The sequence below is a fragment of the Cantharellus anzutake genome, assembly GCF_015039405.1.
Source record: "Cantharellus anzutake strain C23 chromosome Unknown EI90scaffold_7, whole genome shotgun sequence".
In the NCBI taxonomy this organism is placed as follows: Eukaryota; Fungi; Basidiomycota; class Agaricomycetes; order Cantharellales; family Hydnaceae; genus Cantharellus; species Cantharellus anzutake.
Genome location: NW_024066957.1, coordinates 218,879 through 231,724, shown reverse-complemented (window position 1 = coordinate 231,724; position 12,846 = coordinate 218,879). Strand labels below are relative to the sequence as shown.

The following is a 12,846-nucleotide window of genomic DNA, read 5'->3' as shown; positions in this document are numbered from 1 at the left end:
AGGAAGAGTCACTCATCTTGTATCCTTCAACAACGACATCGTTCCTCTCGTTTACGGTGGCAGGAGGACCCAGACTTCGAATAGCTTTTGCAACAAGTTCAGCGTTCGTTCTTCGATCGAACTGGACGCGGGAAGAGCGATAGAATAATTGGTATTTCCTAGGTCCTGGATATGCCAATATGATAAGTAAGGAGTTATAAAATCACACATAGAGAGAGAGGTAGAGGCATACATGATATACGGTTCCTCCACCACTGCGTCTCCTGACAAAAGGAACGCGGAGGCGACGTAATATTGGAAAATTAATTTCTTTCCAAGGGTTCTGTTTGGGAGATGGATGTGAGATCATTTTACCCCTCAAAAAGATACACATCATTTTAATTTTTTTCGAGCACAAACCTGATTGCGCCCGATGATTACGCAGGGTGAGTTTCTATAGAACAAGAGAGCGATTGCTTCTACAGGTTTGGAACGAAAAAGCCTGGTTTGGTTGTAAAATGGTTAAAAAATGGATCCTAACCGTCATCAGAAATTGCGAAAAAAAAAAAAACAAACAAACAAAGCAACCATAGCAAGAGCAATTTTAGAGGCACATTACTCACCAATCCTCGAAGGCTAAATTAAAGTATGGATCTATAGAATGCGAAAGATATATTTCCGGAACCGATTTCAAAGTTTGAGAAGAACTGTTTTGGCTTTGGGTGGAGTAAAGGTAAGATGATGGGAGAAGTGGTACAGCAGCAGCGGGGCCACTGCTGGTCACTCTAATTATGGTAGGCGAGCGATTATAAGCTAACGAGAGACATAGGGCTCGAGGTGAGGAAGAAGCTACTCGTAGCAAAGTGCTTGAGCTGCTCAACCTCATGGGGGTTGTGGGAATCGGGAGGTTCCCACGGTGGGTTGAGCTTGCCCCCACGTGGTTTTTGATCGTGATCGTGTCTGCAACGACGAGGTGGAAGGCTTGAAAGCTAGTCGGTCGTGATGCCTTTTCCCCATCATTTTCATTTTGAGAGGGAGAGAAGGGACTAAGTAATTGACTAGGTCATGAGTACTTATCCTTGCCTGCAGTGCGGTGGGTCGCCCTTGCATGAATCTGTCTGTTTTAGGAGGGGCTGCGACGAAGGTGCGTCTTTTACGTGCGGATGGGAGACAATCGTTTGTCCTCAAGGTCCACGCGTGTTTATTATTACTTTCTCTTTCTTCTATTTTTGTGGTTTCAAAATTCTGCTGTTCCCATACCGGTCTGGTCACTAGCAGATAACACACTCGCGTCTCAACTTCATTGAAATAGATGCGAGTTTACCACCCATACCTTCACCTCATGGAGGGAGCATGTGTTTTCCCCTTTTGACTTCCATACTTTCAAGACGACTGGGTACGACCTGATTTTCGTGATCTTTCTTACTTTCAATGCAGGTCAGTAAAATCCGGGTCTCCCTTCCGTGGGTACTTATACACTTTTGTTTTTCCCTACCAATAACCGCGCACAGAACACTTACCCCTCAGAGTCGCAGTCCTATACGAGTCCTACTATCCCTTCTACAAAAGTCTTCGTCGCCGGTGGCCAAATAAAGGCCAAAGCGAGCAATGGATGTTTCTCCTTATCGACCAAGTCTCGACGACTGACAAAGAACAACAACAACAACAACAGTACTTGCAGGGACGATGCTCGGACTCAAAGTCGCCGTTCCAGTGTGACCGATATCGAGTCTTGTCTGCAGCCGACGTCACTGACCATTCAATCACTTGGGGCGAGTCGAAGCGCCGTACTTGCACTGCCGGCACGGCCTTCATCATCATCATCATCATCATCATCTACCCGTATCGCAGTATTGTCAGTGTGGCCCCGGCTGTGAAAGTAGAAACTCCCTCTTCTCCAAGTGGTGGTCGTGTGGTCGCACTGCCTGTGCAATGTACACATAATCGGTGTTGTGCAATGTACGAGAAAGTGGGCTCAATTGCGAGGGTTAAATCGGGTTCTTTCATTCTGTGATCTTTTTTTTTTTTCTTTTTTTTTTACCAACGTAAGTCTTCATTAATATGATGTCTAGTTGTTAACATTGCAATCAGTTCGTAAAGAACGTGCTTGCCCTTCCTCATAGTGTTTCTTGATGGACGATCACAGCTGGGGTACTGTGCTGGTTGCCGGGCCGTCCGGAGATATTGAAGGTAATACCATTCGATCGCGCCTTTGACGTATTGGCTAGACTGAGTATTCAGAGGGCCTTGGCTTTTGTCCATCCCGGTGTGCGGCAACCACAGGGCATTCCCTCAGTTCGAATGCTTGCTTTAGGTCATGTTCATGTGTTGACTAGGTGCACCTTGGTTGTGCAATATTATTGGCGCTTGCAGTGTCGCAGAATTCATGAAATCAAGTATTGCATGCATAATTCGGTCACACGCGGAGGTGTTCGGGAATCGGAGTCGTTGACTTGATCCTTCGTTCTATCGGCCACTGACCGCCTTTCCAACTGCGTTCCCGGCCGGGACTTGGTTGATGCACCCGTGCGCTTATGCGTGCGATTGGCATGTGAGCATCACATATGAATGAGAGTAATTCGGCAATATCCGAATCGTTAAGCTTCCCCAAGGACACAGTTATTTAAAAGTGACTATATCAACGGAGGATTTGAGTAGATCTCCAAGAAGAGCATAAGGTTGGATTGGCTGACTTTGGAAGGAAATGGAAGCGACGATCATATCTATGAGTATCCCATGGGAGAATGAATGCCCCACCAAAAATGAGTTGTAACTTGTTTGGTCCCCGGTTCAAGTTGCCGAGACTGGAGAATGCTCTTTGGATCACAGTTGTCGCGTTTTAGGACAGCAAGTGCCTATCTCTTCATCACTCAGAGCATGTTATAGCACACTCAAGCTTAAGAGGCTTCAACCCTAACAGAGTGCATTTTGAGTTGGGGAACGGCCTGATCGCGTTCATTCCGGCGTTCTCATCATGATCCAGAAGAACTTCTCTTGCCCTGAATTTAGAAGAAGAAGCCCGGAAGAGGTTTTCCTCGATCTCATGTAATGAGTTTGCGGCTGGAGTATTTGAGCCCCTCCCAGGCTAATTGGCTTATAGGCCTCTCTCCCACCTTGACCACTACCTACCTGCCCACTTCGCAAGCCACCGCAGTCCGCCAACTTGGTCATTCTGTCCCTTTTGAAAGCTGGTGAGAATCTGCTTGTCAAGCCAATCTCAAAACGACGACAAACATCGCGTGTTAACAGCCCCAGCAAAAACATTATTCCTTAGCGCCCCAGCGTTCAATCGTTCAGCATGACTATCTACCGCTCCAAGCGTCCAGACTTCGATTATGCTCCTTCAACTAGTATCTTTACCTTCTTGAAACGCAATGAAAGTCCTTCAGACGCTAAGCGGGTCGCTTTCATCGACGCTGTTACGGACGAACGGATCACTCGAGGACAGGTTTTCGACTTTGCTTTGAGAGTCGGTTATGGTGTCAAGCAGATTGGGGGGAAGCGTGGAGATGTTGCCATGATCCTCTGGTAAGCTTTTGTGTCACGCTGCTTTGGATAAGACGAAATTGTGAAAATCTCATATATATTATGCCGGCCCCAGCCCAAACTCCATTGCATGGCCTTACACGTTCCTCGGACTTCAAGCTGCAGGTCTCCGTCCAACTCTAGCAAACGTAGCATACACGCCCCCCGAACTAACACATCAACTCAAAGACTCCCGGGCCCATCTCATCTTTGTTCATCCATTGCTTTTCCCTACCGTCATCAACACCCTGAACGGTTTAGGTTTGAAAGAAGGCGAGATCAAGAAGAGGGTGATCATCATGAGTCATACGAGTCAGGATGAAAAGGATGAGAAGACTGTTGGGATTCCTGCTTCGTGGAGGAGGTTGAAGGAGTTGAGGAATGGAGGGAAGCTCGCTAAGGAAGAAGAGTTTAATGGGTCTCAGGTTCACGAGACGGCTTTGCTTTGTTATTCCTCGGGGACGACTGGACTGAGCAAAGGGGTGGAGGTGAGTTGCACCTGCTCCCGTTTTTTTTTCAATGGTTATGATCAAGGCAACTGATTTTTGCGATCCAGACGACGCATGAGAATATCACTTCCGTCATTCAGATTTCGAAACCCGTCTTTCCTCCAATTTCTTCTGATAAAGATGTCGGCCTCGCCGTTCTCCCATTCTTTCATATTTTGTAAGTCGGGAAACACCCTTATATGGCGACCGTACTCTGATCACACAATGCCTTTTCCCGTCTACGCGTTGTTGTGCGACTCCTCTTTTTTTTTTTTTCTTTCAATTTGATTTAGCGGGTAAGTAGAATATGATTCCTTGCCTCAAAATAGAAGAACTGACATTGTTGTTTAACAAGAATTTCTCTCGTCGTCCTCTTCTTCTTTGACTTTAAAGTTCCCAACGTCGTCATGGCAAAGTTCGAACCCGTTCTCTTCTGTGCTTCCGTCGAGAAGTACAAAGTTACCGTACGTTACTCCATATCTCAATCTCAGGCTATATGCTATATATAATCCTTGAGCATTTTAGACATCCGCCATCGTTCCACCGATTCTATTGGGTTTGACCCTTCATCCTGCGGCCAACAAGTATGATCTACGGACGATCAAAACGCTCTTTTCTGGTGCTGCTCCTTTGAGTGCTGGTCTTGTGAAAAGGGTCAAACAAAAGTTTATATCTCGGGGCAATCATGACGCTGTTATTACCCAAGGGTAAGTGTAAAAAAAAAATGTCATATGAGTGTCCGGCTTCCTCTTCTCACACACACACACACACACACGCCCTTCTCTTTTTCATGTGGGATGATTTTTTAGGTATGGTCTCACGGAGACTTCACCTACGGCGATGTTCCTTGAGGCGCCTTGGGCTGACTCGAAAGCTGGTTCTTGCGGCTTCTCCTTCCGAACCTTGAGGTACGCCTCGTCGACGATGACGAAAAGGATGTACCTCCTGGACCTGACAGTCGAGGAGAGCTATGGATTAGAGGGAAGATCATCATGAAGTGAGGAAGCGCATTTTTTTCAACAACAACAAGAGACCTATTTTACTGACGTCTTCGCTGCTTCTTGAAAAGGGGATACTTGAACAACGCGAGGGCAACGAAAGAATGTATCACCCCAGATGGATGGTTCAAAACGGGTGATATTGCCATCATCGATAATGAAGGCTTTTACTATATCGTCGATCGTAAGAAGGAACTCATCAAGTATAAAGGGTTCCAAGGTAAATTATATATCGCTTTTCATTCTGCAGATCAGCCATACTAAACTCAATTGGTTACCTTTATTACTTAAAAAAAAAATATCAGTTCCTCCCGCCGATTTAGAAGCGGTCTTGCTCACTCATCCGGATGTCGCTGATGCTGGTGTCATTGGCATCTACTCTCAAAAGGACGAAACCGAACTCCCTCGGTACGTTAAACTCCATTTTTCCTTTCATACTTCGGCATCACGTCAACCACCCATTTTTTTTTAGTGCCTACATTTCACCCAAGAACGCTGCGCTGGCCGACCCTAAAAATCGTGATCAATGCAAAGCGTTCGAAAGAGCCGTTCAAGATTGGATCAAGTCTAAAGTGGCGCATCATAAACAATTGAGAGGTGGGGTGATCGTCATCGCTGCTATCCCCAAGAGCCCGACGGGGAAGATTTTGAGGAGGGAGTTGAGAGAGTTGGCTAAGCAGGAGGCGAAGGCTACTAGTGCTACTGCGAAACTCTAAAACTTTCTGCCGAACCCTACTTTTTTTTTATGGCGTGCAATTAATCTTGTATGATGTTCTTCTATATCAGCGGTTCTATTGCCCCTTCGTTTCCCATTTATGGTGGAAATTTTTTGAGTTGCTCGTTTTTGATTTCATCTTCAGATATGTGTGTGATTAAAAGTAATAAATTGTACAATCATTACTACTATGTATGCTAGCCTGCTCCAACACATTGCCGGTTACGCGCAACGTATCCCAAGTTGTTCGCTTGGGGGATCGAGAGGGGACGGAAACGCGGATACTTTCTCGATCAACTAGAAACACCCCCCAATCCCTGTCTCGAATGGGTTCCATCCATGAACCCTCAGCCGGGATATGACCACAGCACGTCGCCATTTTTGGCCGCTCAACGCCTGGAGGTCCATCTATCAACCAATTGGCAGCTATCCAGAAATGGGCTTTCCAAATGGTCAATGATGTGGTCGATCAGGCTTTGAGGACTTTTTTGACGAGGTTCAACACCCAAATGAAGACCGACATATTGCAGAGCGTTGAACAGCAGATGTCTCAGCAGCCCAATGCTGATAACATTAGTTTCGGCGTTCGGACATGGGCGATGTGGGAAGAAAAAAAAACTCCGGTGGGCAAATGTGCTGGTGGGCATGGTGTCATCCAGGAAAGGTGGCCGATTGAGAACTAGGGAAACACGATGCGCAGTATATTCAAAGTAAAAGACGATTGGAAGAACATTGTATCAACGAAAGTCAGTAATCGACTAGAACCGCGGCCGATCATGCACATATGTTATAAATAATCGCGGGTGTTAGTGAGTGCGTTCCCTTTGAGCCAGCTCGATGGGGTTTGGGTTGATCGATAGTCGACTACAGTTCGCAAGCGCCTCACCGATATGCTGCCCGCTTAGCTAGCTAGGTACATGCATGACAGCATATCTTGAGGCGGTTGAGCGCTGTACTACCAGCGAAGAATCTAAATCCCCCGGCCTTTTTACCAGGAGAGAGGCCGAAGACTTTTTTTACACACCTTACTAGATGCTGTGGGGATTGGTGTGATACTGTAGATGAACGGAAGGGTATTCTCTATGCCATGTTGAAGGTACCTTGTAAGTGGTGAGGAGATCAAGCGAAGGACGGCGATGCGGATTGAAAAGCTATCCTCCGGCGCGGTATCTTGCAAAAGCCATATGAAGCACATTCAAAATCCTAAGGTGCACTAATACGAGTCACGACGGTCAACATTCTTCCAACAAGTGAATGATACATGCCTGTAGCTTCTAAAGCCAGATGTACAGATTGCTTTCTTCTGTGATCTTGCCAACATGGGTCGACATGGTAAATTCGGTGCCTTCAGATACTCCAGCTGATGTAGAAGCGATCTTACGCATCCGGATGTCGGTGTCGTTGGCGTCTGCTCTCAAAAGGACAGTACTGAGCTCCCTCGGTGCGTCAGCTTATCCTTTCCTATCCTCGGTACTTGCCTATCTTCACCTCAACGAACAAACTAGTGTCTACTTTACGCTGCCCTCGCCAACCTCAAAAATCATAATGCAGAGCATTCGAAAAAGCCGTTCAAGATTGGATTAATTAGTTTAGAGTGGCGAACAGAAATGGCGTAATTATTACTGCAGCCATCGCCTGACTGGAAGATGTTGAGTGAGATGGGTGAGCAGGAGGCGAAAGCTACTGCTACTACAAAACTTTGAACTTGACACACGTTCAGTCATCTTGGTTCCTGTGTTCGTTACCTGGCGGTCTGCACCCTTCGGATTTAGGATGGACGATTTTGACGTGTCTTTCGTTCCGACAGAGTCCGTTACGTCGCAAACGTGGTACACCATCGTTTGGCACACAGGAGGGTTATGGTCGCACGTACAAAAGAGGAATGAGAACCATTGCACACAAGTGACTAGTACCTGCGTTGCCGTGCAGTACTCTTACTCTGCCACACAACGTATTCCACAGATAATCTGTTGCTCGTGGCATGGATACGCGGATTTCGATTGTCGCAAAACGCGCAAGCTTGAACATCGTCTGACCTTGCCACGGGACCACGCGAGACTTGTTAGCCAGAATTCTGCGCCCGGCATGGGGTTGTGAAGAAATGGAAAAATGACCCCGATAACAGGCTGGCGTGACCATCGAATAAGCTGCTTGGGTGGGCGCAATGTCACTACGTAACAAGTGGCTCGTGGAAATGGGGGATCGGGAAACACGACGCACAGGGACAGACAAGTTCATAATGAAGACGATGGAAGATTGTCCAAACATTGAACGAAATTTATAAAGTGACGAGAATCGCGAGTTGAGATCGATGGCTACGGTGGTTCCAATGTCGGACAATGCTGCCTGCTTCAGTGCGCGGCAGCATATCTTAAAGACGCTTGAGCCTGGTACTAGCGAAAAAGCTAAACTTTTTTTGCCCAAGTTGACCATTCACTGCGAAGGGAACGATGATGTTGAAGACCTTCAGAGACTTTACGAGCTTAAACGCTATGTGGCCCAATGCCGCAGACGAAGAAAACAGTATTCCATTGAGGTACAAACGTAGGTGTAGTGTTGAGGGTAATGAATGCAGATTTTGAGCTGAAAGAAAGGATCCTCCGGGAAAGAGGAGAAAAGAGGATCACCGGCAATCTCCTCCCAAGGTGCTGATCTCGATGATGATACAACGTATACGCTAGGGTATGGCGCTGCCTTGTGGCACCGAGCGGGAGGAGGCCATTCCAAATGGGGCACCAACTTGAAGCATCGGCGTCCCTACCTATTTCGGTTCGCTCCTGCAAAGGCAGCATCGCAGTGTCATACTTTCAGTCGATCAGCTGGCATGGAGAATTCAACTACTTACTAAGGCGAGTTGATCACTCCGTGATCAACTGTTGCCTAGCGGAACAGTTAGCCTGGATATTGCGGTCTGGCCTTGTTGGTGAATACTGACCTTTTGCGCTTCTCATGCTCCCGGAAGCGCCTCCTAATCTCCTGGCAGATTAGGCACACCTTGGCATGGAAGTATTCCCACTATGTAATTTGTCAGTAAGTGGCATAGGGGGGATGGAAGGGGATTGCATTACTCACGCGGTAGGCGTTGATCATGCCGACCGGCATGTTCGGAAAGAGCACCTCGATAGGCGCTTCGACGACCGTTTTTAGAGCCCAATCGGGCTCTAAAACGTGCTCATGACTGCCACACAAGGCAAGCCATGGGGGGTAATGAAACCCAGGTGGAGGCACCTGGGGTTCACTGTCGGTCGTGCTATTAAACCACTGAGTCGCAAGATTGGATGGGATAAAATCCTCAATTACCTGCATGCCCCTGCACCACGTTCCCCTGCTGGCAACATTCTGTTGTGGCCGGTAGTATTCGAGTGTAATGGGTGTGATGGCTGTTGGCTGGCAAGGGGAAGTACGCGTGTTTAGAAGGCAAATTGGGGAATGTTCGATCAGATCCTACCAACGTATGACACAACCGAAGAGTGACGAGGTGTACCCACAAAAAAAAAACAAAGTTTGGATTCCAATCGCCTCGGCTAGAAGCCCTAGCAGCCGACAATGAGGAGCGTTGGGAATGGAGGAGGGGGCGTTGGGTAAAACAGATGCGGATCTTTGAACTGTCCAACAACTTTTTATATGGATTTGCGGGCAATAAATTACCATATTCGTTCTAGAACTAGCTTGTATCCGTGCACAAAACCCGCATCTCTGTCGAATTTTCCTTCACAGTAAGAAGCGGTGTACATTTTGGTGATTTCAGCAGTGATCAATTTTTCCAGGTACAAATCAAGAAACGGTTCCATCTCGATATTCGATCTCTTGCTATGTAAAGCCCGTCCCACGTCAGCCGGTCCGACAGGACCACCTGGTCCAGCAACTGAGGGGTGAGTCGAATCAGCACCTTACTCTCTGCAACAAGTGTCGGTGTGTGCCTGTAGTTTCTCCATGAGCATCCGCCCATTCCCATCCAAGTTGAGCCTGATGCTCAAATCACCTTGCCTTCGTCGAACCGTTGCGCCTCAATCGAATGAGTCTTCTCGGTTTTTATTTCATTTCCGTTTGGGTTTGTGTGAGGGAGTGGAATTGTTTGAAGTTGGGACCGCAGATCCAAGGGGGCCAGAGCTGTAGTGTGCATCCGTTGAGCCTGAGAGATCGGAAATTCATCCTATGACTGGGGGGAAACGGCTGATTAAGTTTTATTGCTTTCCTCCGCGGATCACCAACACGCTCAACACACATGGTATGTACTTACATAAATCTGGTGCCATAAAAATAATAACTGATTTAGAAGCGATCTTGCTCGATGTCGCGACGCTGGTATCATTGGCGTCTACTCTCAAAGAACTCCTTCAGCTCGTCTGCATACTCACTGAATATCGGATCAAGTCTAGAGCGGCGAACCATAAACAGTTCAAGAGGCGGGGCAATTTTTATTGCCGCTGTCTCGAACGGACCGCCGCGGAAGCTATGATGCGAAAGCTGATGGGAAAAATAGACTTGTACGGCTCGCGAGCTTTTTCTACGTGTATTTGGTGCTCAGAATTTGCGCATTTGCGATACTTCAGTTTTCCCGAATCAGATCGTGGCTACAGCAACGATCACTGCAACGGCAGAGTGACCGGCAGATTCAATCTTGGAATGAATCGGCAGAGTAGGATAAGCTGGACTTAGCACAGGCCCCCTTAACTGGTGACATAGGAATTTTCAGAATATTTATTTGTTTCCAGCGTGTAACGTGTAAAGAGCTCAACTAAATACTGTCCGATTCTTTCCCGGGTTATCCCTCTACTATAAACAGCATTGGGAAGACGCTCATGTAAAATATCTCAACAAAGAGGCAATCCTGCTATGAGCCCCTGCGGTTGTCAGATCTATAAGCAATTGTATTCAGCATGTAGAGGGTGAGAACACCGTTGTAGCGTACGGCATAATTCATCCTCCCCCCAAATCGGGGTGATTTGTTTGGGCACTGCTTCGCCTGCTCTGGTCAAACCCACGGAAATGCCGCCGGCTATGCGGAGCAATGTCGGGGGTCGGGGAATTATGTGGTTGGCTGCTGATTGAAGATGCTTGAGAAGCCGAAATGGCATGCCAGTCCGTTATGGCCCGCTGGCCAACTGGCTCAGGTGTTCGAGGCGCACCAGCAGCATAGCTTGGGTTCCCATTAGTGCCACCTCGAGGAACTCGATCCTCTTCAGGTTGACCATGATTTGTAGTACCAGAGGACTGATCTTGGTCTCTCATAAGGTTTCCGATTGAGACAACATTACCAGTTGTTTGCCGCTGCCTCCTATGTTTTGAGAAGCGATCGAGTGGCGATTCAGGGGATTCCCATGGAGGCATAAGAGGACTCGAAGAGGATGGTGTTCCGGCGGGTTGGGATGCAAAGTCCGAGGGAGCTCCTGGAGCAAATGGCATTCCACCTGGTTGAGCAGAAAGCATAGATCGAATCCTATCAAAGGGCGGCGTCCGACCTGGCTGAGGGGTGGACATGTGCTGAGTACCACCAAGCCTGGAGGGACACGGTGTTCCGCTCACTCGGTGCTCGCTGCTCAAGTTGCTTGAGGCAGGGGAGTCGAAGAACGGGATATACGAGAGGGTTTCCCCGACCTGACGAGCTGAACGAAGCCTCATGTGACTCTCGATCTCATGGTGCCCAGTCGAATCAGTGTTTGCGGGGCTAAGGCCTGCTAAGTAAGTCGCGGCCCCGAGGTCTTTGGGTTCGGGCCTCGGAGGGAATTTTAGAGTCTCGGCATCTTCAAAGATATTATCCATCGTATCTTGAGATCTTTCCATGTCGGCATCCTGCCAAGCCATACCCACATCGTTGTTGCGAGAGCGAACAGTGCGTGGCCATGCAAGCGAGTCTTGACACACTTGTTCGTCAACCAAATCACGAATGAGCATCCAAAATCCAACTGCTGTATTGTCCAGGAAATTTGGTGCGAATCCCTCATCGACAAGAGTCATCTCGGCGTGTCCCCCCCTCATCTTGTACAGGTACATACGAAACCCTACAATCGCAATGCCGTATAGCACATCCGTGCAGCTTCTTTTCGAAAAGGCATCGATCATATATCGATAGAGTTGGTCTACCGCTTTCCTTGTGTCCTCTTGCCTGTCTTTAGCAGAAAGAGGCTTGTTTTTCACTTCTATTACCAAACAAGTGAGGGCATCTGAATCGTCGTCGACGAGTTCTGCGTCGGTTACAACTGTAAAGTCGGGCCGCAGAAGTTCGCGTTGATCGCGCTTCTCATCTTCCAGGGTATACTGCGGCATCGGCCTGTATAAACTATCTTCCGGGAATGTGGCGTTCAGAATAGCACTGACGGGGCCATAGAGTATCGTCTCATTAGCTGGCCTCCCGATGCCGAAGTACTTAGAATGTTGCTTCCTTTGTCTCCCTAGAACCCTAGCAAGGCGATTTCGATCCACAACAGGTAATTTCGCCTGGAGCATTTGAGCAGGGCTATTAAGAGGTAATGAGAGTTGTGCTTGTGACGACAGAGGACCTAAGATGACAGGCAACAAATGTTGAGGAGGCTGGAATCACAAAGGGCTGGGATGTGTTCTATTTAAAGCCCGACCCCATCGATCATCAAATCAGATGCATATCATGGTACCGGACCACGTATGTTAGTGACAGATTGAGGGTTTTCTCTTTCACCTGCAACATATGGCAGCTTTCTGAAGCTGCCTCTCCGTATAATTTCAAGGATCAAATGAACCCCATAATTCTCCCGATAAAACCCGAATGCTACACTGACCCAGCACCAAAGGTGCAGACAGGAAGCGAAGTAGGTGTTTCTCGGATGTCGGAAAAAACACCGTTTAAATGCTTGATAAATTGTTTTTGGTATTTTGATACAATTGAATGTAACTTGTGTGCAGCTGGATGGGCGCGCCGGTATGATAGCGTGACAACAGCCCGACAACCATCGAGACTTTTTGAATTGGAGGTGTCCCGGTACGTACACAGGAAAGGCGAAAGGGGCCGGAGGGTAACGTTGAAGAAGATAAGAGAAGACTTGGAGAGGGCCAGAAGGCAAAGGCCAAAACGCAAAAGGAAGAGGACCCAACGCTGAATTGTAAATACTCGGGATCCTACTCGCCATAGGGAGGCGGGAAAGCAAGGGACCGGGAGGAACAACCA

General features: G+C 47.8%; 7 protein-coding genes across 7 annotated transcripts; 3 read left to right on the top strand and 4 right to left on the bottom strand.

Annotated features, from left to right (window-relative positions):
* Positions 1–261: 261 nt before the first annotated feature.
* EI90DRAFT_2416427 (uncharacterized protein) lies at positions 262–898 on the bottom strand. Its single transcript, XM_039052993.1, has 2 exons — positions 603–898; positions 262–481 (listed from the first exon to the last, which is right to left on the bottom strand). Exons 1-2 carry the CDS (start codon positions 863–865, stop codon positions 373–375), a joined length of 372 nt encoding a protein of 123 aa, XP_038920664.1. The 5' UTR covers positions 866–898; the 3' UTR covers positions 262–372.
* A 102-nt stretch (positions 899–1,000) lies between these two features.
* On the top strand, positions 1,001–2,004 carry EI90DRAFT_3039183 (uncharacterized protein). The gene is made up of 3 exons (XM_039058921.1): positions 1,001–1,416; positions 1,491–1,821; positions 1,860–2,004. The coding sequence occupies exons 1-3, from the start codon at positions 1,411–1,413 to the stop codon at positions 1,991–1,993; spliced, it is 471 nt and encodes a 156-aa protein (XP_038920663.1). The 5' UTR covers positions 1,001–1,410; the 3' UTR covers positions 1,994–2,004.
* A 902-nt stretch (positions 2,005–2,906) lies between these two features.
* EI90DRAFT_3039177 (AMP binding protein) lies at positions 2,907–5,927 on the top strand. Its single transcript, XM_039058920.1, has 11 exons — positions 2,907–3,170; positions 3,229–3,507; positions 3,581–3,992; positions 4,061–4,170; positions 4,348–4,456; positions 4,518–4,699; positions 4,802–4,834; positions 4,867–4,989; positions 5,062–5,210; positions 5,296–5,398; positions 5,463–5,927. Exons 2-11 carry the CDS (start codon positions 3,278–3,280, stop codon positions 5,704–5,706), a joined length of 1,695 nt encoding a protein of 564 aa, XP_038920662.1. The 5' UTR covers positions 2,907–3,170; positions 3,229–3,277; the 3' UTR covers positions 5,707–5,927.
* A 1,048-nt stretch (positions 5,928–6,975) lies between these two features.
* EI90DRAFT_3039173 (uncharacterized protein) lies at positions 6,976–7,742 on the bottom strand (the record flags this gene model as incomplete). Its single annotated transcript, XM_039058919.1, has 2 exons — positions 6,976–7,367; positions 7,426–7,742. Coding segments are annotated over 2 exons (321 nt in total), but the record flags the coding sequence as incomplete, so codon positions are not given.
* A 574-nt stretch (positions 7,743–8,316) lies between these two features.
* EI90DRAFT_2414696 (uncharacterized protein) lies at positions 8,317–9,608 on the bottom strand. Its single transcript, XM_039052988.1, has 6 exons — positions 9,154–9,608; positions 9,006–9,092; positions 8,778–8,955; positions 8,641–8,720; positions 8,551–8,585; positions 8,317–8,482 (listed from the first exon to the last, which is right to left on the bottom strand). The coding sequence occupies exons 1-5, from the start codon at positions 9,354–9,356 to the stop codon at positions 8,564–8,566; spliced, it is 570 nt and encodes a 189-aa protein (XP_038920660.1). The 5' UTR covers positions 9,357–9,608; the 3' UTR covers positions 8,317–8,482; positions 8,551–8,563.
* EI90DRAFT_2414825 (uncharacterized protein) lies at positions 9,609–10,434 on the top strand. The gene has a single exon (XM_039052989.1). It carries the CDS (start codon positions 9,861–9,863, stop codon positions 10,362–10,364), a length of 504 nt encoding a protein of 167 aa, XP_038920659.1. The 5' UTR covers positions 9,609–9,860; the 3' UTR covers positions 10,365–10,434.
* EI90DRAFT_3039161 (uncharacterized protein) lies at positions 10,410–12,451 on the bottom strand. The gene is made up of 2 exons (XM_039058918.1): positions 10,618–12,451; positions 10,410–10,564 (listed from the first exon to the last, which is right to left on the bottom strand). Exon 1 carries the CDS (start codon positions 12,150–12,152, stop codon positions 10,626–10,628), a length of 1,527 nt encoding a protein of 508 aa, XP_038920658.1. The 5' UTR covers positions 12,153–12,451; the 3' UTR covers positions 10,410–10,564; positions 10,618–10,625.
* Positions 12,452–12,846: the final 395 nt, after the last annotated feature.